Here is a 26,536-nt window from a genome sequence, read left to right on the forward strand (position 1 = left end):
CGAACTCGCTTCAAGCAATTGAGAATTCCAGTTTGCCAACATGAAGTTTCGTCGCAGCCTGAGACTGCCCCGAGCCGATAACTCTGGGTTGTCTAACACCTCCTTCACCCGACTGCGCATCGTTCTTTTCATGGTCAACTTCATCAAATGGGCCAGCGCCTGCATTGTGATGGCCATTGTATCTTACTTTATTCACGATTATTCGAGGGATTTGCATACAACATATCAAGAGATCATTGCTTGCACCAGCATCGGTTTCTTCTTGCCCACCATCCCCCTGGCATTTCACAAACGCTTCACAGTTCAACTCATCCCCTTGGACTACATCTACTCCCATCTGTGGGTGACCGCATTCATTTTTGCCGCGGAAGACTACAACCGACATCCTTGCTCTAGCGTCTCGCCACCAGGCGTCAGAAAATGCTCGCTGAAGTACGCACTTGAGTCTTGGTGCATTATTGCTGTGTACGTGTGGTTTGCTCTCCGTAATTGGAAGCACTGCTAATGTCGCGGGTCCTAGCGCTTTTTGCGTCTTCTCCACGATTGTTCAGGTCTTGATATACAGAAGTGAACGGGACGTCCGTCACTCGATGCTCCTAGAAAAGACCCGCCAATCTGTGGAAACAACAGATGGTGTACAGGATACTACTGGCCCGGAAGCAGTTGAGCCCGTCAGTCAGGCATAAAGCTTCACGGCCAAGCAAATTGAGGTGCAGATGCCGTAAAAATCAGAAAACAGGGCCTCATACCCTTTGGAGAGGCAGGGGAACCTATTGGAGCGAATGAAGGTTTCTGTATGTGATTGTCAGGGTTCATTTTTCTATGACGGTTGGCGTTCATCTCATTGGTAGCGTCTAGTCAAACAGTAATAGTAATAGCAGCGAAACTACTAACAGGTGGTTCTCACACGGTCTCATACTGTTCTTCGATATCCTTTCACGCACCGAGAGGGTTTCTTGCAAGTAGAAATCGAATTTAATCAATGAGTAAATCTTGCTCACGAAATGGGCTTCCAACTAGAGCCTCTGTGACATTTGACCCGCGCCAAGACATGTTCGCGTCGACGCGTATCGGAACGATACGCCCAGCCACGTGACTGTATTTGGTTAGATCTGGTATGGCGCTCCATACAGTAGAATGATAAGTCATCTCAAGCGGAGAGGCGTCACGTGCACCTTCCTCCTCAGGCTAGGTAGTCCTCGCCGGAAAAGACGGATCCCACGGATCATTGCAACGCCCTGACACAACCGTGATTCAGGGTGCTAGGACCGATTTAATGTGAGCTTCGTGGCTCAGGCCTGCACCGTGAACGGCACCGGGCGACGGATCTTTCGCAGGCGATCTTCTGAATCTCTCTCCATTGTGGACTTATAGTCCGTATATGGCCACGACTTCGATGAAAAGATCCCTCAAGTATGCATTGGAGTGAGAGGCCGAACTGTTTAGCAGATCTGTGCTGCGCATATGTCGCATGCAAGGGGCTATCAAATTGCCTTTTCAATGGTCATCCTGGAGTATTTCTTGCTGCTTTCATCGGGCATCTATTTATCAGTCTCGCGAGTCTATTCTGGCCCTCTTCCTCGAATGGTACGTACACACAAGGCTCTGGGGGACTGATGAAATCCCTTCATTCCCAAAGGAAATCACTAACCCCGTGGTCAGGTGGTGCCGAGACATTAGAAGCAGCCGTCCTGTCTTGTTCGACATGTGCGTTACTCTGCGCAGAACACAAGTACCAAAAGTCTCCAACAATCTACTTGTCCGTCGCTGCCCTTTTCCTGGGCATCACCTTGTATATGGTAGCCTGCCTCGTGGAGTTGAGGGGTGTGTGGTGCTGTCAAAGTGTGATAGCTCTGTCGCCGATGATCGTCTTCTGCTGCAATATGTACTATTTGGAAGCATGGCGTCGAAAGCCTCGACGCAGAGTGAAGGGAGTCAGATCAGGCTTTCTTGCAACCACCACCACTTACGGGATAGAACGCCTACGGCAGGAATGTCGCGACCGGAAAATCCTGAACACAATGTCGCAGAGGATGGTTCCCGCCGCTCTGGGATTGAGCCTTCTGGGGTTTCCTGACTTCGTCCCGGACGGTGGTTTACATTTCCTTGTACAGGAACTCCATCTAGAGATTCACACGTGGTGGTTTCACCTGTTAGCTGGCCAAAGATGGTGGTGAGTGCCTCTCCTCTCCCAGAGCTTGATATCCATCTGTCGTGATAGTGACATTGCTCCAGGCACTTAAGCATTGCTCTAGCGCACTATGTCAACATGACTTGGAGTATATGGATTGACTACTGTCGTGAAGGGAAACAAGACGATGTTGAGCTGATTTGGCCATCCTTTCTTACTACTTTGCCGTCGATTGAAAGATCTGTCCACGCAAAAGGCGCTACCTTCAAGTAGATCTTTCTTGCTTCAAAGACACCTTAGTTTCGAAAGCAGACCCTTCTCGGGTGGTAGACATTGAATTTAACGACGATGGTCAGATAATGACTTGTTGGATACGCTGCGGCTTAAGTGTAGTGTACGTTAAGATCCAATTTTAGATCCGGTCGATGTTCAACGCCAACAACGTCAGCATTCGAGATACCCAGAAGATTGCGCTTTCACCGGTGGCCCACTTCTCGAGGACTTGATAGCAGATCGTTCAGGGCGCGACTAATGTCTCCGTATCTAGTTGTTTTATCGTTCCAGACTTTTGATATCTAGAAAAGTGCCGTGAAAGTCAATTGCAGACGCCGCCACCTTGATCGACCTTTACTCTATAACTGGCGAACTCAAACATCAGAAGAGCTTTAGCCACTATCTTTATGTTAGATGAAGGGGTAAAAAAAGGTCCCCCCCTCCCCCCCGGCTTTCCTCAGGCTATTGTTCTCGACGAGCAGTGTTGGCTATAGCCTACCGTCCAAATCATGGTGCCCATAATCACGATCTGAAAGGCCAGCGCGACACCAACGCTGATGATGCCGTAGATCCAGGCATGCTTCCTCTGTAAACTATTCAACTCGCCCACCCAAGTGCTGACGGTAGTGACACAGCCACAGAAACCGAGCATGACGCCCTGCAGGACCGCACATGGTGCGGAATTGAAGTCGGAAATGTCCGCCATGATGGAGCTGGCATGTTGCAGGTCCATACACATGGCTTCGATGATCGTCCCAAAGATATTGGCAATGAAGGTCCCCAATGGAAATCCTGTTATGCGGCCGTTGAGGGTTTTAGACAGGTAGAATCGAAGCAAAGTGCCAGGGGGGGCAAGTACAATGGCGAATAACACTTGATAACGCCATTCGTCCTCTGGAGGCCAGATGCAGATCACAACCGCACCCAGCCAACATCCCCAGCCCAGTGGGATGGAGATTGGGTCAAGAATTCGGTGGAGAAGGGTGGTAGGAAGTGATGGTATCATCGTTTGGAGAGCCACGGCCAAATGGGCACCAGCTTTAAGGGCGGCCAGGCTGACAGCGCTCTGTATGATCAGGATCCCTAGCAGGGCCATGAAAGAATATCCACCTGATCGTGAATGCATCTGCTCCTGGGATATGCTGTGGAACGGCGATGTTGCTGCGGATGGTGGCAGCTGATTTGTGAGGGCGAAGACCGCATCGGTGATGAAAGTTGAAAAGGACGTGAAGCTGCCGCAAAACCCAGTTGCCAATCCAATGTATAAGGGCAGAGTCTTTTTTACCCTGTCTACCTCATTGTGAAAAGATTCGGAATCAGTGTCGACCTTGACAGCATACCGGAACAGAGATCGATCCTCCAGCAGAAGACCCAGAAAAAGGGAACCCCCAAGATTGGCCCAAAGGACAGGAGATGGAAAGACGCTATAAGGATATACCGATATAGCCTGAACCCCGAGGCGAGCCAGCGTTCCTAGCATAGAAAAGAAGATCATCCAACTAATTGCACAGAGCTCCGTGTATGCTATAACCGTTCTTGACTGCCTTGCGGGCTTTTCCTCTTGCGGTCGCGTCGATGACACTTGCGAGGTTGAGGAACCTGAGAATCGCGAGTCATTTGTCGACCCCAGATTGAAATCCTGCTCGTCTGCGCGGGTTTGGCTAGGGATAGGCGCAGGTATCGCAAGCTCCGTCAATTCTCCATTCTCCCCGAGGTTTCGGTGGGCTACTGAGTGCCTGTGCGCCGTCTGTTCGCCTGTTTCGAAAGCCTCGCGGCTCATGTCTCCGGGTTGTTCCACAGGTTGAGGGATGGCCAGTTCCGACAACGCAACATCATCGCCATCTGCCTGCGACTGTGGGTTTTGACCCGACTCTAAATGCTGCACTTCTAAACAGCTGCACATAGCATGGCCGGGTTGACCACCTCGGGTACGAGTGGTTGAGACATGGCCTGGCAGAGGCATGGCACACTTTGTTCTGGCAACAGAGACAGATGCAGATGGCAGCGAGACAAGAGTCGTCATAAGGCTTGACGCCACGATCTGGCTTTATTAGCTACACGCTATCTCCCCCTATCCGATCTCCGATTCACCATGTCACGGGTCGAGCGGGAAACACGGAAAGAAGCTATTCCCAGCTTTCCATCTCCCTCTCACCAGTGGCACTGTTCTAAACAGATTTTGAGGCTTTGGGGAGAGGTCCAATTTTCTGAAAATATCTGGAAACTAGGAATGTACTACTCTCAACTCAATGCAGCACAGTGTCTAATAATCCCCGCTCAGAGCCTCAAGTCGCGAGGGTGATTGGAACACAGCATAATGTTCAAGAATGAACTGCGCTACCTCTCCTTCTGTTCCTTCTTGCTTGTGTCAAGGCTTCAAGGTTATCACTGACACGGGAGCTGAATTGTAGACCAGGCGTTCTCCGCTATAGACTCATGTCTAGCGGCCCTCGGCTCAGAATCCTGTGTTCAGTATATATGATACGAGCTGAAGACTACCACGCTACCTGATTCTCTTCTCTGTTGACACCTGTGACTGAGCTTGGGAGAATCGACCGTCCCGGTAGGTCGAGATGGATCGAATGAGATTGACGTATTCGCCCTCGTCCTTGTTGGGATCCCACGCGTTGATAGCGTCGACATTGTCATCTGCTGGCTGACCGTTCTCAAGGTCTTTTTCTGCCATATCTCTTAAACAGTCCAAGTCGACCACCGACACGGGAAGGGGTCCAGACAGGTGAGTTACCAGGCGAATGATTATCGAAACAAGGAAAAAACACCTCGTGAAGGAACCTTTCTTTGAACTTTCTCGCAAGTATCTTTGTTAGTAGGTGGTTTCCGTGTGTTTCCGCCTGTCCCGGCTTATGCGTGTGTTCCGGAAGACGTTGTGGGGCTTCCATTGCTCCCCGCAGAAAAAGTGGTCTAAATTGACGCATGATTAATTATTGATGTACCTCGGAAGGCACCCAGGACTTCATGAAACGGGACACCCAATAATGCTTCTGGGATGTACCTCAAAACACCTCAACTAGTCGTTGCCCACACAGGGTCGATGAGGACTGGCGGCCCATGACGTCATCCGGATTGATTCGAAACAGAGTGCCATGTTTACCCGGCTTTGATGCCACTCCATAACCCGAACGAATTCCCGCCGCATCCAATATTCCGACAACGGAAGTGTCTCAACAGATGGCTACAATTTCGTCTCTGAAGCGACGACGCGTCTCACGCGCTTGCGACAGTTGCCGCACCCTGAAAGCAAAGGTAAAGCCATGCCTGATGTTGTACGATGCTGTTTGTTATCTTGGAGGGCTGGAGCTGATCTGTTCGCCTTGAAGTGTGATGGCAACCATCCGACTTGTGGACGCTGCGCTGGCTATGGATATGCCTGTCGCTGGAATGAGGGTAGGATTCGAAAGTCTGGCTCCGATGGCCATGATGCGAATCTGAATCAGCTCTCTATAGAGACTGACGGCCGAAAAGTAAGAGATGCAATTGCCATATACGAAAGCTTGATTGCGTACCTGCGCAAAAACCTGTCTCGGGATGAGTGCAAGGTGGTCGACTTGCGACTTGCATCAATTCAGCTTCCCGACTACTTGGCAAAGCAGACTGGAAACGATGCCACAAGTGTCCCACCGTCGCCAGAGCAGGATGTGGCTGGTGATTGCCACCCCACGGCCTTCCGACGGTACTTGGGTGAGGCCAGTGACATTCGCTTTTTCCATGCTATGGAATCGGCCCTTTGCCAGCAAACCGAATTTGTCCAGCAAGAAGATAATTCCGAGGTGCGAGTCGAGAGCTATGAACAAGAAGGCCCTCGCCAGCAGCCTTTGGAGCAGAACCAGGGCTCCTTGCCGCCTCGGGCCATTGCGGACAGTTTCGTCGACATATACTTCTCTACTATCCATATTGCTTATCCCTTCATCTCGCAACCAGACTTCAGGCGAACGTACGAATCTTTCTGGCAATCAGACTCACTGGAGGGGTTCCGGGGCCCCTGGCTATCTTTGCTGTGTAAGTGCATTTCTAAGAAGAATCGCCAAACAGTTCGGAAGATTTCTTGTCTGACAGCCGTCTTTGCGCGGCTCCCCCGAAACAAATATGCAGGTGCTGGTCGCCAATGTACCTAAAACGTCTTGGCTGTATCTCAGAATCCTCGATTCTGCAATCTTTTTGAACCTGTAGATGTCTTCGATCAAAGAACGCTAACCTTTCCTTAGTGACCATCTTCGCCATCGGTTCCTGTTACACGGGGATCGCCGAAGCCGAAGGTGGAACTTCCAATCCGCAGACGTCTTGTCAGCATCAACGTCATTTCGACCACGCGATAGCTATTGCGCAAAACTATAGCTCGCACCACACGGTCGACCATGTTTGTGCTCTCCTCGCCCAATGTTTCTATCTGCTGGCCACTTGTCAGACCGACCGATGTTGGACAACACTGGGTTCGGCTGTCCGAATTGCCCAAAGCATCGGTCTCCACGTTGAAGATGCTCATCGCACGGGTGGTGGAAATGACCCGGCGCCACAAGAAATGTGTCGTCGAGTTTGGTACTCCATATTTGTGCTGGATCGTCTCCTGGCGTTGCAATTGGGGCGTCCACCAGCTATCAGCGAGGAAGGCTTCAATGTTCAACTTCCATCTCAACAGTCGGACGTCGACTTAGCCAGCCCAAGTAGTCAGCATGGCATGCACGGGACAGACTGGGTGGGAGACTACTTTATTGAAATGATCAAGTTCTCGGAAATAATTGGAAGAGTATTCGAGAGTCTGTACGGACCAAGAAGAGCCGAGGACCCGGCTTTGATCCTATCACACATCGATCGTTTAGATGACGAATTGTCTCAATGGCGATCCAACTTGCGGCGAAATTTGAGATTCGATCTGTCTCATACATTTGAAAAGTCGATCATTTACAAAAGACAGGTACGTATCCATGTACGAAGTCAAACAGTCTGTTTTATTGATAAGCAGACCAGCGAAATATGCTTGCTGTAAAATTCTACAACCTTCAAGCGCTGATTCACCGGCCCCTATTATCGCCCGCCAAATTACTGGGAACGGTTCCCAACCCTGTGGTATTTTATCAAGCAGAAGGCGGCCGCATCTCAATGTCTCAAAGAAAGTGCATCGTTGCTGCGCAACACACTGCAAAACTACTCCACAATCTCGACGACAAGAAGAGCCTCGTTTATGGCTTTCCCTGGTGGCAAATGATATCATGTCTCATTTGTGCCAGTTCAATCCTTCTTGTTGCAAGCATTTGCGTGAATCTGGATTCAGACAAAGAGGTCTTCAGAGACATAGACTGGGCAGCGGTGGACGAAGATGCCGAAGTTTGCCTCAAGGTCTGTCAAGCTCTCAGCTCTAACTCAAATGCAGCAAGGCTGGCGAGCGACATGATGCAAAGGCTCAAGAAAACAAGGACGATCTCCAAAGGTAAGTACTACATCCATCCCAACAACGAGCAGCTGTGCCCTTGCTCCCTACTGTTGCATTCTCGTCGTGGTGACGAGGCATCCGTGTCCGTCTCTGACTTGATCCTGCGGCTACCGCGTCAGGGAGTCCTGTATTCATCATGCTCAGAGTCTACCCTTTATCCTCCTATAGAATCTTGTTCTAACTAACGGCTTGCTCGTCTTAGGGGGGACGATGAAATGTGTTGCATTCGGGGCTGTCCCTACAGCAGAGAATGGGACCGATAATATATCAGATACACTACCATCCGACGATCTCTTCCAGGCCACAATGCCGTCACAGCTTGACTCTATGGGACTAAATCAAGAGTCTTTCAACCTCATGTTCCAGACCATGCCCTACGAGGTCTCAGAGCCGGTAATGTGTAAGTGATTCTCTGCAAATTTCCCCGACGGCGACAGAGGCATTCCACTTGGAACGAAATCAACCCCTATCGAGTTGTCATTCTTTCGATCCCTGCGTAGCCTTTCACTCGCATTTAGTTCAAGCTAACACGCTTTACGCATTGGCAGGGTCGGCACAATTTGTGAATGCAGCGTACAACCCCTTCCTACAGCCTTCGGAGACTTAGATCTGGGATATTGTGTGATGTTGAAAAACAGAAGATGTGTTCTTGTCGTGTGATAAAGGCAAATAGTCCGAATTGGAATATTTCAGTTCCTTTGCGCCCGTCTTATGCTCAAGATCGGTTGGCATATGCTTATCCTTGGGTCACATCTTGCGGGCCACTTCACCTATGAGATTCGTGCGCCCAATCGTTCGCCCAATCGTTATTATTTTAACATGGCGATGGGGAGTCAAGATCAGCCCACTCCACGGGACGAAAATTAGACTACTATCCCGGCCGTACCGTGTTTGCCTATTAGACCCTAACAATATGAGGACATCGCCCTCAGGTGAGGTAACGCGCTACGTTATATATATATATATATCTGATGCTTCTATGTTCTTTGATTAATCTAAAATGGAACTACTAACGCGCGGACAAAGAGCATTGAGAAGCTGCAGTCTCACGTGATTACGCGTGTGTGTTTATCGCTTCGAAGATGCCGACCATATTGACATGTGTGAAAGCGTTTCAACGTCTCGACTCGCGGGGCAAGCCCACTGTGCAAGTCGAGGTGGAAACAAAAGACGGCAAATTCCGCGCCATTGTGCCGTCGGGCGCGTCCAAAGGAGACTATGAAGCGATCGAGCTGCGTGACGGGGGTGAGGCATACGGAGGAGCTGGAGTCCAGCAAGCCGTCCGAAACGTGCGAGAGACGATCGGTCCTGCGCTTCTCGAAAAGCAGTATGATCTGGAAATGGGGTTGAAAGAGATCGACAGCTTCATGATCAAGCTGGACGGCTCCTCGGATAAGGGTGACCTGGGAGCAAACGCCATACTCGGTGTCAGCATGGCTTGTGCCAGGGCATGTGCAGCTGCGAAGGTGAGCCACAGGGTTCGAAGTCATCAAACAGACTGCTGACGAGTCATTGGCTAGGAAATGCCATTGTATGACTTTCTGGCCAGCGAGCTTCAATCGTCACCCAAGCATCACATCGTTCCGGTGCCTTTCTTCAATGTTCTCAATGGTGGCGTTCACTCGGGGAATACAATGGCATTCCAAGAATTTATGATCGCGCCGACTGGTGCTACCTCCATCACTCAAGGCATCCAATGGGCGAGCGAGGTGTATCAGACATTGAGATCAATCATCATCGAAAAGTTCGGTAAAGCAGCTATTGGTATTGGCGATGAAGGGGGTTTCGCGCCGCCCATCACTCAACCTACCGAAGCATTGGATCTAATAATGTCCGCCATCAAGGGCGCAGGACATGAAGGGAAGATCACCATCGGTATTGATCCGGCCTCGTCGGAATTCTTCAGCGATGGACAATACGACTTGGGCTTCAAGTCCAACAAGCCAAGGAGACTCAGCAGTACGGAACTGGCAGATCTGTACCGGAGTCTCGTCGACAAGTATCCAATCGTCTTGCTAGAAGACCCTTTTGCGCAAGACGATTGGGAGTCATGGAAACGTTTTCATGCGGTTTCAAAGATTGACAATGTTGAGTTAGTGGGCGATGACCTCTTAGCGACCAACCTCGTACGAATCGAGAAGGCCGCAGAAGCTGACGCGTGCGACTCCCTGCTCTTGAAGGTCAACCAGATCGGCACAGTCAGTGAATCTCTCGCGGCGACAAAACGGGCGTACGAACTTGGCTGGGCCGTCTTCGTGTCTCATCGCTCCGGGGAAACCACAGACGACTTCATCGCAGATCTGGCAGTGGGCATCGGCTGTGGCCATTTGAAAGCCGGGGCACCCTGTCGCGGTGAGAGAGTGGCCAAGTACAACCGGCTAATGGATATCGAAGAGGAATTGCAGGCACGGAAAGTGGACTCTTCCTACGCTGGAGAGTCGTTTCGGTATGCCTATTCCCAGGCTAAGTTCGCATGATTTTCAGAACTTACTGAGTACTCAACCATCATCATATCTTTAGTAGATTCAGGATGTTATGCATTTTTTTTCTGGGCAGCGTTCATAGAAGCCGGCATGGAATCTGTGGCCCAGAGAAACTTGAGCTGACATACGCAATTTACATCTTTACGAAGAACCATTTATCCAAATTCCCGTCTGTTGATCGATGTCCACCGTCTCCTACAGGATTGGCGAAACCTGACAATCTATGGCTCTCGTCTCCCCTGACAAGACTTATTTCCCCTGGAGATGTCTTGCCATCAATCAGTCTTTGCCATGCCTCTTGGCATTCCTGGACTATTGACATGGCGTAACTAGGGTCTCGTCAGATGCCTTTGTGTGTTTGTGGCATGCACGGTTCTTTAATGTGTGTTAGCAGGAAGAAACTCACTTTCGATCTCTAAACTCTCCGTTCAAGGCGACCTTATTAGGCTCTTTGCCGTCGGGAACCTTGTATAACTTGAACCAGTCTCGGGTCGCATCCAGGAGGCCCGGAAAATGTTGTTGTATATCTGCGATGCCGTTTACCTCTCTAGCGCAAGGATCGTTGATATCGATAACGATGACCTTCCAGTCTGTTGCACCTTCGTCCAGGAGAGCCATTACACCAAGCACCTTTACACGCTTGATCTGGCCGGTATAAGCAATTTCCTCGCCGATTTCAAGGGCATCAAGAGGATCGTTATCGCCTGGGTGCTTGGTGTCTGGATGTATGTGGGAGGGATCTTCCCAGGTCTGGACGAGTCAATGGTTCGAGCTCTGTAAACGCTGCACTGGACGACCCGATACTTACTCCTGGAAGAGCACCATAGTTCCAGATGTAGCCTTTGTAAGGAAACACATTCCGTACAAAGCGGGCTCTGCCCTCCCTGATGTCCTGCTTTATCGGGTTGAATGCCTCATTCCGAGAAATCTGTCGGCATTACTGTCAGTGGCCCATCCACATATCCATGATATCTTTGGCTGGGCCAGTAAATTCTCTCTAATACATACCTCGAACTTCGCGTTGGACCACCGAGGTATTTCGACCACCATGTTCAAGCTCTGCTTGTCACCATCACCGTACAACGGTACGTCGTGCCAAATCGAAACGGGTGATCCATTGCTCGAGAAATATGACCGATACTCCAAAGAGTCGGGGGCGCCCACCGCGCTGAGAGTATAACCATCCAGTTGTAGCTTATGCATATTGATTGATATAGTACAAGGTTAGCAGCCAAAAGCTGAGTGAGAGAGTATGCCAAAGTTCTCTTTCAAACCATCTTGTGCCATGCCTAGGTAGAGAGCCGTGGCGTCACAGAAAGTTACAAGTCAGGGGAGTACATCTGCCGGGCCTATCCACCCGGATCGCGCGGAAATGTATGTTTAGTCTCATGCACTCACAATGTGAGAAGACTTCCCAGGATGGTCAGGTGAGAAGGTTTTCTTATTGAAGGCGAGCAAAGTCGAGACACCAGTCGTGGTTATAGTCTAGGCAAGATATCTTCCGTTCGAGAATTTCAGTTGTTAACAAAGAACTTTTTTCGAAACAAGGAAATGACGCAAGGAGAATCATGTGGAAGAAAATCCGTGCTTTTTTCAAACTGGACCGATCTTCTCAGCCATCGAAACATCAGCGCCAGTCCGACACTCTTGGAAGCCTAAGTGAACTCGCAATGCCTCCGCCTATTGAGAATCGCGACGATTCTGAAGTCTATCGCCACCACACTCTGGAGGAAAACCTTGAACGAAGTTCACAGGGTGAAGACGTTGATGCCGAGGATGGAGAAGAAGATATTCTTGTTCGCCATCACACCCTCGAAGAGAATCTCGCGCTCGCGAAAGATCTTACTCGGGAGATGAACCGGCAGTCGCAGGAACTTCGTCGCCTCTCCTCTGAACACCACCGTGCCTCAAGCTCTGGGGCAATGACCTGAAATGGGTCTAGCACGCAAAGACTATGGCGTGTGAGGGCAGGAACAACACAAACATCACGTGTTTGGTTTCCGAATCTATGGTATGCGGTGGCACGTGAGAGAACGCCTTGGCACTGCAGGACAAAGATATTCCTCAGAATTCTTCGCAACCTCGCAGGATATTGGTACTTGATTGCTACAAATGGTTACTTTGAATCGGGATGAGATATAGATAAGCCTGCATCGCCAATTTGGCTGAATCAAAGCATCCCCTTCCATGTCTAGCGAGCGTCCTATGCCGTGCCCACCTCGTTGCCAACGGGGTGCGCGAAGGGTCTACGGTGAACGGACGCGGTGTTTGACGGCGAGAGCAGTCCCCAGCAATCAATCAACAGTGACTCGGTCAAGGGCTGCCAGAATTCTTCGGTAATATTAACTTCCTAGATCTGGTATACTCTGCATGGGTTTGATCTTGAAGAAGCCTAGAGCACTTGGTAGAACTTGCCAATGCTTTATGAAGCCCATGTCCCACAAGACCTCCTCAAGATAGAACTCTATGCCTCTTTAATACGGACTCCCTAATGATAACACCATCAGCAGTCGAATCATTCCAGTCAAGCTTGTTTCTTCCAATTAAATCTCTAGTCCAACCGATACCGCTCCCGACTGGAACTCAGCCGACGGTTCGAAAACTCTCCCGGACTTGCATCCACCGCACTTTCCAAGGACGCTGGCTCTGCCTCAATGCTTGCACGCCTCATCCTTCTCGAGGAAGGCCGGTACATCATCTCTCCATGCTTTTCACCATCCCGAGGCAGCCCTTCACTAGCAGCAGTACTTTCTCGCTCGAGTTCACCCTCCTCCATCTCTTCACGTTCAATATCTCCTTCTTCCGCCTTTTCCAGCGCTGAATCTTCTTCAGCATGAACGAATGTTGCACCAGGGGCCCACCAATGAAGGGGATAACGACGACGTCCGACATTATTGATGATGACAGCCCATCCAAGCATAATGAGGGATGAGGCAAGAATAGTGGGCAAGTATCGCCACGATAGCGTTACCACGTCCGATTGAACCGCCGCATTGAGACCCGTAGCACCGGCGCTGCGCAACAGTTAATATGTGTCCTTTGTTACCTCTTCAGAAACCACTCACGGAGGGTGAGCCGTTCCCGTGATCAGCATGGCGAGGAGTGAAGTTGCCATGGATAGTCCTCCGTTGATAAAAGTCGAAGGGTGAAAATGGGTGTTCTCCAGGTACCCCTGATAACTCGCGTTCAAGACCCACAACCTGGTAATAGCGGTTCCTACCAGAGCCGAGATGAAGTGACCCAAGACAAAATTTCGTGGTTGCGCTACTGGAGACTCGATGACCCCAAAAAGCAGAACGGCGGACGCACCAAATGACGTGATGATAGTAGGTGTGTGATAGATGTCGCGAAAAGCGGTGCTGGTTGACATGATTGCCTCGATGAGAAGGATACCGCCGAAAGCGCCAATCCAACCAAAAAGCCAGACTTCAAGCCGGAGTGGGATTTTCTCCAACCATGAGAATGGCGGAAATGGCAAAGGCTCATATGGAGGCTCAGCGTTTGGCGGTCGATAACCTGTAAACCGGGAAACAATGAGTGGCAGATCAGCTCGGTAGTCCCTCCGGAACTTGATTTTATGAGTAGTCCTCTGTGTTCCCTTTTGCATAGGCTGTCTCTCCCCGTTTCGACTGGTCTGCTGCATCTTGATGCTTATATCTTGAACTGACTTATGATGAACTTCACGGTCTCAATAGCTTCGGTGCTGTTAAATCCTCTGGTCTCTGAAGAAGAGGGAGAAGGATATATAGATGCGACTGCATGATGTAACACCTGCTCTGGTGTTCAATGAAATGGATCACATTTGGACGTCATCTTCGAGACACTTCTATTAGTGGTGCAGTATTCGATGAAAAGCCTTGTTGCCAGGCGACATAATAGTTTACCTCGGATCGACCGGGCAGAACGGTCCAGTATTGTTTTGAAACTCGCTGATACCTATGTCGTTGACGTGAGTGTCTGATGATAACGTAGATTTCTGAAAGACTACGTTACAAATATGGCGATCTCAGATGATGTTGAATTTTGATTAAAATCTTGTGGAGCACTACTAGCATGGTACCGGGACTCGCATTCTGCTTTTCCCATCCTCAAGCTATGGATTTTCCAATTTCCATCAGAAAGTGGCTAGAAAGAGTGAAGTTCGCATTATCTTGCCCGGAACAGCACCAGCCGTCAGAGCCGCCCGCCGTTGTCTTCTGCTGGCCAGCGCTTCGATTAGATGATAGACTAGCAGCACTACTCATAATGTAAGGCCGAGTCTGCCCTGTTGTCTCCTATACAGGTCACCAGGACTGACCGTTCTTGCCCTCATCACAAGGCAAGATCGCCCTGAGATCAGTGAAAGATGCTTGACAAAATCCTCCACCGCAGAAGCTTGAAACCTGGGGTAAGTAGGTCGGATTCACAACATCAGCTGAGCAAATCGAACGTTTCAAGAACAAGAAGCTAAATTGATCTCAGATACATGGACCGGCAGAGGAGGTTGCACAAATCGCCGAACCACATACAGCACCTCAGAATATCACAATAGATCGCAGCGATGAAAGCCCAGCTTCAGTTGTAGATCAAGGACAGAACTCGACGAATGCGCATCAAACGGAGCCAAGAACATGGCCCCAAAACCGTCAGACGCAGGACGACGGCGCGAACAAGTCGGCGCATCGCAAGTCTTTGCTGCACCCTAAAGGCATCCTCCGTAAACGCTCATTGAGTGACGGTGCACATCGGCCTGAAAGCGGGCTCGAAGGAGGAGTGAAGCAAAACACTGAGTCCCAGCCATCTTCGAAACCTGATTTATGGAAGCTTATTCCACCATTTGGAAAGGCGAAGAGGGAATACGTGGTAGCTACGCCTGGTGGAAACACCCAAGGAACTCCGCAGCCAGAAAGTGAATGAAGACGATATGAAGGCACATGGTGCTGATCCATTACAACCGAAGAATGACAGTGCTGTTCAGGCAGTCAACCCAGTTATTGAGCACGGCTTGCATCTTTGTCTCTGAACCAACGATAGTGGGAAGCCAGTGTACCTACTATCCTCCCCTGAACGGTCGTGTTAATACTCTTGTGCACATGTCGCACAGTGTGACGTGAACATTGCATGCTTGGTGTTCTCCCATTTGGGCATAGCCTAAAGTCCGCGGGAGAAGTCAGACTTTCGTTCCGTACGGGCCGGGCGGCATAGGCTGATAGGTTAGGTGAAAGGGAAGTTAGCTCTTTCATAATTGTGGGGAAGCGGGGAATAAGGTCCATTGTTCGTGCGGGCTGCTCCATTTGAACCATGGCCGGCAACCACTTGTGTCTTTCGCCATAACAGGGTGTCACCTGAACAGCCTACGTCCGATTATTGCTTCACGTAGATTGATACAGTACCCACAAATCGCGCAATGATATATGAAGCTATTACAAGGTATGGGAAACTCATTGATGATCTGCTCACGACGGTGCAGACATATCGAAAAACGCTGGACTACTAAGAGTTGTTGACTCATTGTAACTCTCCCATGGCTCTTTCCATCAAACTTTCCTCTGGTGAAGAGAAGCCATTGACACCTGGATCCATGGTTCTGGGCGTAGTCAAGCTCACTACCCACGAAGAACGAATCATCGAATCCCTGAACATCGACTTCAAAGGCCGAACTAATGTCTTTCTCAATCAATACTATAGCGACATAGTTGTCTCCAGAACAGACTATACATCGGAGAGCTACCTCTTCAGCCGGCATATGAGTCTACACAGTGGTGAGAGCATTGAAGATAAAGGGACCTACTCTTGGCCCTTTGCTTTTCGGATTCCACTGTTTGCGGCACCTCGAGCTGTTGCACCCGGGACGACAGACTCGTTCTATCCAATGCGTCCCTGGAAGGGTGATCTTGCACGGGTTGCCCACCCTCTGCCTCCTAGTATGAAGCAAAGCGGCAAGTTTATTTGCTCTATACAATATGTCCTCGAAGCGACACTCGTGTACCGACCTCTAGCCGCCAACCACCTCAAAAGGAAGGGGGCTACACTGCAAGCATCTCGATCGATACCTGTTCAGAGCCTGGATATGACTTGCCGCACACAGCCTGGGGATGACTGGCCGTATAGTATTCATCGTCACACGATGTGCTGTGCCCCTGGGCGTTCTGCATCTCGGTCTATCTACCGCCTGATCCCGATCCTTCCCAGAACAAGTGCACATTCGGCATCCGAAGCGAAGCTTTTCTTTTCTGTCTGGTTGCCAAAGAAAGTGGAAATCAAAGAACAGCAAGCGCTCTTCGTCCCAATTTCCTGCACGATGGCCCGCTCTACAGCAGGTCAGGAGCTATCGCCATTGACAGACGAATATTGTCCGAACGCTGTTGTGTGCTCTTTCAAGCTCGCACTAGTGCGGCATACACAGGTACGAGCCGGGTCCCATACCAGCTCATCTTCCCACCGCGTTTTCATTCGAAGAGGATCGGTTACAGTGCCTGTCTCTCACGGTGAGCCATCTGCAACTCAAACGACCACTAGCACTCCGACCTCATCGGTCAACCTCTGCGACGCCACCGATATGTCCCTTCCTCCCGATCTACTGACTGCAGATTTTTCAACCTACAATATTGCTCGCTTTCACAGCCTCGAGATTTCTTTTCGCATGAAATACGGAAAGAAGAAGCACAAGTTCACTTTACGCCATGTTCCTCTCCGGGTCGTTGCTCAGTCTGAAAGAGAGCTTGAAAGACGATTGAGCGAAGGCATAGAGGAAGATGATGAGTACGGGTGCTACCTGAGCGGGATTCAGTGGCAAGATTATCGTGCCAATACAAGTGGTACTGGAGATCATACAAGAGAAGTTCTACAAGCTATCATTGCAGAACCAGGTGGCGATGGAGATTGCGTTTCGGAAATTCCACCGCCTGGTTACACTGCTTAACAGACAGTGTGTCCCAATGGAACAGCTGCCCCCTTTCCACCGAAGATGGCTCGTAGTCCTGGCGGCTCTGTGAATGGACCTGATCCTAGTATCACCGACTGCAATGTTACTCAGTACCTTGATTGTGGGCGCCTTCAAAAGATTCGGCAGTTGACTCGTTGGCCATGAGGTAGCTACTCGTCTTCACGTTTGTCCCGATCCATTCGTCATCTGGATCACAGTTGGTCTGGATGTATGGTAGATTCCAGAATAGAAAGAAGTATGACGGGGTGGTAGTACGTACGTAGGAATGTCAAAGATCACCTCCATCTCCTGGTATTCTACCTCATCTTTTGTGCTGTCGGAAGAATGGGTTCAGCCAATATGGACAAGTTCCTAAAGTTTCCGGGGTCTCGACTAGATACGGCTAAGGCTAACAGGGTCTGTATTTCCAGAGCTGGGTGTCACGGTTCAGACGGGAAAGGTCGAACAAGTCCCAGAGGCGACATCCGTCGGTGCTGTTAGTCTGATGGAAAGGCCGGCTTTTGGCTTTCTCTACTGATTGACTGATCCAGAGACAGGTGGTTGATCATTGACCCCAGACATCAGGGACGACCGACAACAGACAGGCCACTCCTTTTCAGCTAGAGGAATGGAGAGAGGGTCGAGTCAACCCAGCAGCAAATATATAGATGGCTCTAGACTACTTGCAGCAAGCTTTCGACTTTGTACCTCTCAATCTTCTTTGCAGCTCGCACAGTCCCTCTGAACGGCGTGGCAATACTTCAGTATCATCACTCGAACAACATGGCGACACATGAGCAAGGGTTTACTGACGCTACCAGCAACAACAACAACCAAAACGGAGACGCATTACCGGAAGGGAGTAAAGCGACTGACATGCAAAATGAGTATTTGACTCGTTACCAGACAGCTTCGAGCGTGGTTATTCCCAGAGACGTCTTCGAGTCAATGTACCTCTCTCCATATACACAGAGACTCGGACATCTACGCAGCACGTTTGGAAACCCAACGCCAATGTTAGTTATACATGAAGCCATCAGCTTTGTATCCACTAACGAATAACCAAAGGCCATTGATGGGTTTCTTGATCGCGTCTATGCCGTTAGGATGTAATCTGATGGGCTGGCGAGGCTCCGGTGGCGATGGAGCAGCCATAATGTAAGTATGAATATGCTTTGTTTACAATCACTTGCCCTCCCCCCCTTCTACACTTATGCTGACCACGACTATGTCGGTAGAGGACTCTTTTTCTTCTTTGGTGGAATGCTCCAAATCCTTGGATGTATCTTGGAATGGATCATCGGCAATACCTTTCCATTCGTTGTCTTCGCTTGCTACGGTAGGTAACTACTACCGCTGGATGGCTATTTCAAGAGATCTTGTTCCAGCACAAGACTGACGGCCTGGGATTACAGGTGCGTTTTGGCTGGCGATGGGAGTAACGCTCCAGCCTGCGTTCAACGCACAAGCATATTACGCCTCACAGCCCGGAGGAACTGCACAGTTTTACTCGAGTTTCTGTGAGTACGCTCATCTTTCCCGCCGAAAGACACGTATAAACTTACTAACGACATTATCTATATCCCTAGCGTTCTTCTGGATGGTGATGGCTCTTGTCACCTTCTTCTTCTTCATCGGCTCTCTCCGGACTAATGTCATATTCGTCCTGGTCTTCCTCTTCATCGATCTTGCTTTCATCATGTTGATGGCCACATACTGGTCCGCCGCTGAAGGTAAAACGGCGATTTCTGGAAAGTGTCAAAAGGTAAGTCAGTCCACCTTTTCGAATTTTTGTCATATAAGTTTCAATCACAAGCTTTTTTTCTATCAGTGAACCCTGTCTTTTCTCCCTGGTCGATATGTTGTTCGTCTTGAGAAGAAAATTCTAACAGATGCGGCAAGGCTGCCGGAGCCTTTATATTTGTCTTCTGTGTATTCGGATGGTATCTATTTTTCACAATGATTCTCATGGCTGTAGACTTTCCACTGCGGCTGCCAACAGGAGATTTGAGTACGACATTCAAGGGTGCGTCGGAAAGAAAGAAGCCGGAGCCCAATGCGTGAGCCGAGCCTACAGGGAAACACAAAGTTTCGATGGTTGTTGTCAAGATCCCTATGTAATGAGAAAGTAGGTAGATTAGGTCCTGGGCATTTCATAATCGGCAACAATATCAGCATGGAATTTGTTGTACTGAAAGAGATATCTTACCTAGGAGTGTTGAGAGACTATAATAACCTGGGTAGTCCGTCTGTAGTAGCTCCGTTTAAAACATCAACATCATGAACTGCGTCGCAACTGTGGGGAAGTCGGCATGCGACATGCGTCACGCTTACCACGCCCGAGAAAGCGATCTGTCATCTGCCAATCGTGTCTCAAACAACAAAAGGTCGGCTATAGCAAACTCAACCCTAATGGTGGGGTGTGGACGGATATTTTTGCTAGGGTGGTGTACCTCATACTATTAACGAACATTCTCTCTTGGTCGTCAATACTTGCCATCTGTTTTCACGACTTTCCAACGGTCCCCTTAGACTTAGTTTTCCAAGTCCCTCTGAGAGAGGGGTCCCTCTTCGTCCTCATTGTCCTCGACAGGAGAACAATGTTACCGCCATGTCTCCTCTCCTCGACTGGCTAGTCGAGCATGAGCCTTCGTTTCGCAAGTCCGCTTCTCTCCCTCCGCCACATCTCTGATCAGCGAATTGGGGCATTTGCCGCACATGGACATGCTGCTGACCCGGACCTTTGCATCTGTAACAGAACACGTCTCCCCTCGCTCTACTCGGACCTCAACCTCCAACGCACCTCCAACCCCGAAGGCCACACCGCCAATGTCACCGCCTGGTCGTCTGCCCTGACGCGCGCCGCACTCGCGGGACAAATCCCCCACGGTCAACACCATCTGATTCTGCAGACGAGCGACGAGCTGCTCAATGCGCTGGCGAGTCCTACGTACGGGAGGCCCAGCGGGCTCGGAAGTGTAGTGGACGAATGTGTACGGCAGGGGAAGATGATTGATCTACAAGACTTTCTCGGCTCGGAGAAGAGCATATACTCCAGAGGTTGGATCGCGAGTCCGTGGGCCATTCTGCGCTGGGGCTTACAAAAGGCTGGAATGTCGTGGAGCAGTGGGAGCTTCGACGTGAGCGGCGGCAGGTTAAAGGCTGGAAACCTCGCGTTGGTTCCAGCATTAGAAGAGGTCTGGAAGAGATTGTCCGCTGCAAGGGAAAAAGACACGAAAGCACAGACTCTGACTGATAGAGTCATGACACGGGAAACATTCCTGAAAGACGTTAACGATGTGCTCAACCAGGCCGGTGAGATGACAGGGTCGCTGTCGAGTCAAGACCTGGAAGTGTTGCTCCGCTACCTCTCCCGTGACAAACAAGTCCTGTCCTATGACAGTAGCACCGTCAAATTCAAACCGCCGTCCTCTACAGCTATACCTGAGCTGATCACCCAAGAAGATCGGTCAATCGCATCTCTGAAATCGCTTATCGAAGACCTCCACCAAAAATCCGCGACCCTGTCCGCTCGCATCACGGCGCTGCAAGATCAAGCCTCGACTGCCGTGAAAACCGGCAACAAGGCCAGCGCCCTATCGGCCCTTCGCTCGAAGAAACTCGCCGAGCGGGCGCTCCAGCAGCGTCTAGACACCCTACATCAGCTGGAAGAGATCTACACCAAGATCGAATCCGCCGTGGACCAAGTCGAGATCCTCGCTGTGATGGAATCGTCCGCATCGGTGCTGAAGACGCTCAACAAGCGCGTCGGAGGGGTCGAGCGCGTAGAGGACGTCCTGGAAAGCTTGAGAGAGGAAGTCGGCAAAGTTGACGAAGTTTCCACGGTCCTGGCAGAGCCGGTGGATTCGAAGGCCGTCCTCGACGAGGACGAAGTGGATGAGGAATTTGAAGCGATGGAGAGAGAGGAGCGCGAGAAGACGAAGAAGATCGAGGAAGAAAAGACCAGGCAGAAGTTACAGGAGCTTGATGCCCTCGCGCAGCTGCGCAGAGAGCGGGAAAGGGAGAGTCAAAAAGAAAGGGAAAGGCAACAGCAAGAGCAAGGCCGTGACCTCGCAATCAAGCAACAGGACCTTGCCCAAGACAAAGACTCGGAAGAGGCCCTGTTGTCGTCGAGCATCGAGAAAATGCAGAGACTAGAACTTGATGAGCGGACCGGGAACGACACGCAAAGAGATGGGCATCCAGAGAAGATCGCCCAAGAAGCATCCTAGTTTTGCCGACGGGGGTAATTACCATATAAAACCCGGAAGAGTGGATTGGGCTATGGAGTTTTGGGGAGTCAATTCCTTCGAGGAGGTCTCAGAACGTGGTGCTGTTCATTCATCAATAATCATCGTGGGCGCTGTGGCGTTGTCATATCATCGAGCCTCGACGTTGACCTGCATTACTCAGGTTTCGGGTTTATGTAGATTCTTTCTATTTGGAGTAGACTGATGAGTGTCATTGCCATATATACCCTCGTGGAACATCATTACCCTCACACAAAGTACCTCCCAGGAGGTCTCTCAGGGGTCTGGAGGTCCAGCCGTGGTTCTAATGCGGTCTCAAATGAAGTGGGTGATGGGATCGCTATTGCAGTCTCCTGCGTTAGACCATTGGTGGGAGCCTGTGGAATTCCGGCTCGCACTCGCTCTTGTACATCGACTGCATTTTCGGGAACTGATATTGCCCCAGCTCCATTTGGACCCTCGGAAGGTGCTGGGCGAGCTTCAGAAAGGTCCTTGAGGGCCGAGTGGTCTGTTAGTTGTTGTGGAACGGAACCTAACGTTGGGTTTTCTGCCGCAGATGATGTCTGTTCCTCCGGCACTTTGGGTTTCCTTGCCCTAGCCTGACGTATCAGATCGTCAAAATTGCTTTTCTGACTCTTTACATGATGCTCTCTGTCAAAATCCTTTGCCATGAATCCAGTGGTTGATGACCTGTCCAGCTGCCGTCCTAACGTATCCTCCCAGATCTTCAACTCACGGAGCAATTCCCTTTTCGTGACTGGGTTACTGGAATCGCAGTTGGCGTTCCACAGATTCACCCATTCGGTGTGGCGTCTACGCATGAGGTCTTTGGAGCCGTGATCCGGAATCCCCAGATCACGCAACTTTCTCCGTAACGCGTTGTCGGCAAGAAGGGAGTAGTTGATGAATGGCAGCCGCTCCTGTTGTTTGGAGGGTTTCCTCTGGGTGTAAGCGATTGTGCCAGGTGTCGCGATATATCGGGAATTAGGAGGCGGAGCAGGAGAAGACGCGGATCCGCCATCGTCGACCGGAGTGTGACTGTCGCCTTGTATGCATTTATCCAGATGTGAATTTATGATTGTTTCCTTCATGCGCCGGTGGCAACAGGGACACTGGACGAGGCCATCCTGTGGCTCCGGATTTCCATTCCCATTGAGGAAGTGTGGGCTCTTGTGGCTGTCTGGATCTTCGTACACACTTCCTTCTTCGCTGTCTTCTATGATTTCCGGAGTGGACGCGAGGCTCTGTTGGCTGGCGGGATCCGAGGCATTCTTCCTACTTTGGCTTCGAGTACTCCGTCGTTCAACGCCGTTGCTGGTCGGTTCCGGTGCGACTTTTCGTCTCTTCTTTGGTCTTTCAGACTCGAGATCATCTTTTCGTTCTCTTTCCGCAGCCAATGTCACTGTCGCAAGGGTAAGGAGCCCTTTGCGCGACGCAGTGAAATGGGCGACCAGTTCTTCCACGGCCCAATTTCTCCGCAGCTTGATTTCCTGATCCTCCTCTCGACACGCCGGACATCTTCCTTCCTGAGATAGACATCTTCGTATACAAAGGCTGCAGAACGTATGGGAACAACTAGTCATCACAGGAGTTGTGAAGTAGTCCTTGCATACTTGGCATCGCAGCGAGGCGTCGATCGGGGCGAGGGCGGCCAGAGGGGTTTGCAACCAGTCTGTGCTGTCCGTGAAGTCATCGCGGTCTGCCATCAGAGGCCTCAAGAGTTCGGTATCGGCTGAGATGTTGCAGTCGCCTGAGTGTTGAACCGAACCTCAGATCACAGTGTGCGTCAGCCCAGCGATGGGCTTTGACGACAATAGACTGGAAAGTACCGAGCACTTCCTGGTGCTGGTACAGATGTTCCGGGTTGATGTGAATGGATGGCGCGGGTCGCAGTCGCAGGCTTAGCGTGTTTTTTTCTCTCACTCTTTCGTCACGCGTAAAGTGGCAGTTCGAGTCGCGTGACGCGTAGCAGAAAATGGAGATTTTGTCAAGTTTATCAAGAATTAATCAATATGTTATCCCATACCTGACCAAATATCTCTGCCATCATCTATTCTAATACTCACCCAGAGAATCTGAGCCCCGCCTTCTTCTTAGAATAAGTAGCTATCAGACAATCGCCTGTGTTGAATACTCTTTAGAGGACCAGCAGAACCTGGATGGAGAGTCCCTACGGCACGGCGACGTCGAGATCCTGTCCCTACCGTCAAATCTGCCATGGAGAAACAGATCAACAGTGTCCGCTCCAATGCCAAGATATTGAAATCCGTCTGTGTGCAGCAGCAGTATCATCTCGATGCTGAATTATGATGGCAGACGGTACGAGGCCTCTGCGCAGACCTAAACTCTTCCAAAGGAGGTGAAAATCGGGTGTGACACTTCAATAAACCCCTCCAAGTGAGGCAACCGTTGGCCTGATGCGCAGGGCTCTCGGATCTGAACATCAGTACAGAGCAGGTCTAGAGAGAGAGGCCAACCGGGAGTGTGTCTCTCTAGATCAGCGTCGGAGGTTGTAGAAGTGGAGAATTTCTCGAGCTTTTGTTGTTCGTCCCTTCGAAGCCTTTTCATCATATTTTGCTCCCTTGTTGTATGGTTTTGGCAGGTTGTTTTTCGCGCTCAGTACCCGGATGATCGAATCAGATTGCGCTGGCCTGGATTTCCACGCTTGATTGGACCTCTAGCTGGACAGTGCATTTATTGTCTTCATTCAAAATCGTCATCGCGCCGGAATGTGTCGCCCCTACTCAGCCGCGCCGGACTCAACGGCGTAACGGGTTCAAGGGGACTGGCTCCTGTTCCCAGGCCCCCTCCTGGAGTAACTTTTCGGTGGCCTTTGCTGTCGACCTTTTCCAGGGCATTCATTTCTTCCACTGTTTCATCTTCCACGTCGGCTTGGGCGTCCACCGGACCCTCCAGCTCGATCTGTCTCGTCGCTCCACTAAAGCCTCTTCTCCTTGCTTCTCCCAGCTTCATCCTCACAGCCAGTCGCAATTGATCTAGGTATTCGGCAAGCTCATGAAACTGCTTGTGTGATTCAGTGTTCTTCGTCTCACCATATAACTCTTGTGCTTCATCAAGTCGCTCAGCGGCGATCTCGGCTCGGCCGAGTTTCATCCATTCGTCAGCAGCCATGATACTCCATAGTGCAGCTTTTCGCTTACGCATACCCCAACTTGTGTTGCCGATGCCGATGCGGTCTGCAAAAGAAGATGCAACCCGCTCACTGACCAAGACATGTCCGATACTACCAACCAGGCCCAGTTCGAGGCTGCGGATTGCCCACTTCGCCGCGAGCTCGCCAGCTGCTCGACCTCGGACTTTCAACAGCTCGACGCCCAGCAAGATAGAGCGCAACGCAAGGGCTGGCTCAGTGCACCGGGTCAAATATGAATAGCTTGCAGTCTCGAGCATGTTGTCGAAGGTTTCGATTTTGAACTTGGAACTGCCGCTGCTCGTGAGCGGGTTCAAGAGAGTAGCGACGCAGCACATTTCGTTCGCTCCGGCCAAGTGTTCCCACGCTTTGTCGTTGGAGTAGTCTCCTCGAAGCAGCTCATAGGTTGATCCCGCCAGTTTGTAATCTCTCAACATGAATGCGTAGTCAGCAAGCTTCCGCAAGAGACTTTCGGGAGCATCATAGCGATATATCCCTTGCAGGCTGTGGTAATTGCCGCTTGACCCTACATTGGTGGTTGATGACGAGCTTCGAGAAGAACTTCCAATTGCGGTCCATCTTTTAGAGAGTGACATGAACCGACCGGAAATACCGCGGCGACGCGAGGCAATTTGATCGTTCCACAGAGCAATCCTTTGCTCCATATGGTAGATTATTGATTGTGCAATAAGCTCGCGGACAAATGCGCGCAATGCCGTCGCATCTGACGAAAAGATATAGGGAGATGTTGAGGTATCGAGATCAATCAGATCGGCTGTGTCGCGTAAGAGGGAGAGTTGTTCAGTAGGAGATAGCCACTCGCTGGCAGGAAGTTCTTCCGTGTCGTCGTCGGTCTGGGTGCATGGCGCGGATCTCAGCCTGAGGAGGTGGCAGTGGAGGCCGAAATGGCGCTTCATCTGATCGAACAGCGCAGACGACTTGCTGAAATCATCTCGGTCCTCATCGTGGACAAGGACATAATATCTTAGATATTCCGGATTGGCATAAACAGGTAAGGCTCGCGAACCCGACGCGGTTTGCTGATAGAGATTGCGTAGGGTCTCGATGGGTTGTTTGGTGGCAGAACTGATGGCGATCACCGCACCAACTGGATGGCGGAAGGATTCATGCGCGCTCATAGTTTGAGACGCCAGAAGGCGTGCCAGAAACAGCCGGTAAAAGGGAGAGGTCTCGCCTCGTCCCAGGCTATCTTCGGTCTGGTCAAAGCCATCGCCCACAAAATGTTCCATCAATTCTTCTAGCTTGTCTGTGGATTTCGACGCGGACTGCGCGGACGTGCCATCTTGAACTAGTTGGCCAAGGTCTGCAAAGTGCACACCAAAATCCTCCCATGCCCGGCTGGCTCCTGTGCTGTCTCGCACCACTACCTTGCCGTTGATCTTGTCGCCGAACGGGCGAACCAGTTCGACGAAGCCATTTCTCAGTCCTTTGCGAGCGGCGAGTTCGTCCACCTCGGGCGAAGCGTAGATTGCAACAGTGGGAGAAAACGCCCGTACGATCAGAGACCGTGTGTCATCATATGTTTCTGAGGGGTTTCCTAGGGGGCTGTTCGCTCGTGATCTGCCAAACCTCGATAGTGACAGCGACAACCTCCCATTGGGGGAGCTAGAGCGAGATAGAACGCTAGAAAAGGTGCTGGTGCGGGAACCTAGGGCGGGAGGGCTCGATGTGCGGACAGGGAGACTGTTAGTGGATGTCTCAGGTGATTCGTTTCTCGCGGGCGGTCTTGTCTTGCTAACCTCGAGTGTCGGGATCGTGGGAGAGGACAAAATGTCAGGCGTCTGAAGAGGATCTCCATCACTCGGCGAAGAGGTCATGGACAATGATGGAAGAGGAATTGGACAATAGTGTCGTCTTGCGCGATGTCATGGAGTATG

At 50.7% G+C, this 26,536-nt stretch overlaps 11 protein-coding genes across 11 annotated transcripts; 6 read left to right on the forward strand and 5 right to left on the reverse strand.

The window, feature by feature from the left end:
* Window positions 1–40: 40 nt before the first annotated feature.
* Window positions 41–686, forward strand: AYO20_03069 (hypothetical protein; the record flags this gene model as incomplete). The annotated part of the gene is made up of 2 exons (XM_022641372.1): window positions 41–465; window positions 521–686. 2 exons carry the CDS (start codon window positions 41–43, stop codon window positions 684–686), a joined length of 591 nt encoding a protein of 196 aa, XP_022502574.1.
* A 2,175-nt stretch (window positions 687–2,861) lies between these two features.
* AYO20_03070 (hypothetical protein) lies at window positions 2,862–5,090 on the reverse strand (the record flags this gene model as incomplete). The annotated part of the gene is made up of 2 exons (XM_022641373.1): window positions 2,862–4,291; window positions 4,961–5,090. The coding sequence occupies 2 exons, from the start codon at window positions 5,088–5,090 to the stop codon at window positions 2,862–2,864; spliced, it is 1,560 nt and encodes a 519-aa protein (XP_022502575.1).
* A 656-nt stretch (window positions 5,091–5,746) lies between these two features.
* AYO20_03071 (hypothetical protein) lies at window positions 5,747–8,457 on the forward strand (the record flags this gene model as incomplete). Its single annotated transcript, XM_022641374.1, has 7 exons — window positions 5,747–5,809; window positions 5,860–6,421; window positions 6,628–6,779; window positions 6,828–7,334; window positions 7,388–7,847; window positions 8,053–8,250; window positions 8,399–8,457. The coding sequence occupies 7 exons, from the start codon at window positions 5,747–5,749 to the stop codon at window positions 8,455–8,457; spliced, it is 2,001 nt and encodes a 666-aa protein (XP_022502576.1).
* A 475-nt stretch (window positions 8,458–8,932) lies between these two features.
* On the forward strand, window positions 8,933–10,327 carry AYO20_03072 (phosphopyruvate hydratase; the record flags this gene model as incomplete). Its single annotated transcript, XM_022641375.1, has 2 exons — window positions 8,933–9,316; window positions 9,371–10,327. 2 exons carry the CDS (start codon window positions 8,933–8,935, stop codon window positions 10,325–10,327), a joined length of 1,341 nt encoding a protein of 446 aa, XP_022502577.1.
* Window positions 10,328–10,466: 139 nt separating this feature from the next.
* Window positions 10,467–11,536, reverse strand: AYO20_03073 (hypothetical protein; the record flags this gene model as incomplete). Its single annotated transcript, XM_022641376.1, has 4 exons — window positions 10,467–10,662; window positions 10,740–11,083; window positions 11,142–11,261; window positions 11,342–11,536. The coding sequence occupies 4 exons, from the start codon at window positions 11,534–11,536 to the stop codon at window positions 10,467–10,469; spliced, it is 855 nt and encodes a 284-aa protein (XP_022502578.1).
* Window positions 11,537–11,901: 365 nt separating this feature from the next.
* AYO20_03074 (hypothetical protein) lies at window positions 11,902–12,264 on the forward strand (the record flags this gene model as incomplete). Its single annotated transcript, XM_022641377.1, has 1 exon — window positions 11,902–12,264. The coding sequence occupies one exon, from the start codon at window positions 11,902–11,904 to the stop codon at window positions 12,262–12,264; it is 363 nt and encodes a 120-aa protein (XP_022502579.1).
* A 620-nt stretch (window positions 12,265–12,884) lies between these two features.
* AYO20_03075 (hypothetical protein) lies at window positions 12,885–13,703 on the reverse strand (the record flags this gene model as incomplete). Its single annotated transcript, XM_022641378.1, has 2 exons — window positions 12,885–13,347; window positions 13,399–13,703. 2 exons carry the CDS (start codon window positions 13,701–13,703, stop codon window positions 12,885–12,887), a joined length of 768 nt encoding a protein of 255 aa, XP_022502580.1.
* Window positions 13,704–15,836: 2,133 nt separating this feature from the next.
* On the forward strand, window positions 15,837–17,234 carry AYO20_03076 (hypothetical protein; the record flags this gene model as incomplete). The annotated part of the gene is made up of 1 exon (XM_022641379.1): window positions 15,837–17,234. One exon carries the CDS (start codon window positions 15,837–15,839, stop codon window positions 17,232–17,234), a length of 1,398 nt encoding a protein of 465 aa, XP_022502581.1.
* Window positions 17,235–18,020: 786 nt separating this feature from the next.
* Window positions 18,021–21,469, forward strand: AYO20_03077 (hypothetical protein; the record flags this gene model as incomplete). Its single annotated transcript, XM_022641380.1, has 6 exons — window positions 18,021–18,253; window positions 18,306–18,395; window positions 18,476–18,576; window positions 18,653–18,757; window positions 18,827–19,002; window positions 19,874–21,469. 6 exons carry the CDS (start codon window positions 18,021–18,023, stop codon window positions 21,467–21,469), a joined length of 2,301 nt encoding a protein of 766 aa, XP_022502582.1.
* Window positions 21,470–21,735: 266 nt separating this feature from the next.
* Window positions 21,736–23,193, reverse strand: AYO20_03078 (DNA repair protein rad18; the record flags this gene model as incomplete). Its single annotated transcript, XM_022641381.1, has 2 exons — window positions 21,736–23,013; window positions 23,074–23,193. 2 exons carry the CDS (start codon window positions 23,191–23,193, stop codon window positions 21,736–21,738), a joined length of 1,398 nt encoding a protein of 465 aa, XP_022502583.1.
* A 997-nt stretch (window positions 23,194–24,190) lies between these two features.
* Window positions 24,191–26,476, reverse strand: AYO20_03079 (hypothetical protein; the record flags this gene model as incomplete). The annotated part of the gene is made up of 1 exon (XM_022641382.1): window positions 24,191–26,476. One exon carries the CDS (start codon window positions 26,474–26,476, stop codon window positions 24,191–24,193), a length of 2,286 nt encoding a protein of 761 aa, XP_022502584.1.
* Between the last annotated feature and the right edge of the window lie 60 nt (window positions 26,477–26,536).

The sequence above is a fragment of the Fonsecaea nubica genome, assembly GCF_001646965.1.
Source record: "Fonsecaea nubica strain CBS 269.64 chromosome Unknown Scaff14, whole genome shotgun sequence".
Classification (NCBI taxonomy): domain Eukaryota; kingdom Fungi; phylum Ascomycota; class Eurotiomycetes; order Chaetothyriales; family Herpotrichiellaceae; genus Fonsecaea; species Fonsecaea nubica.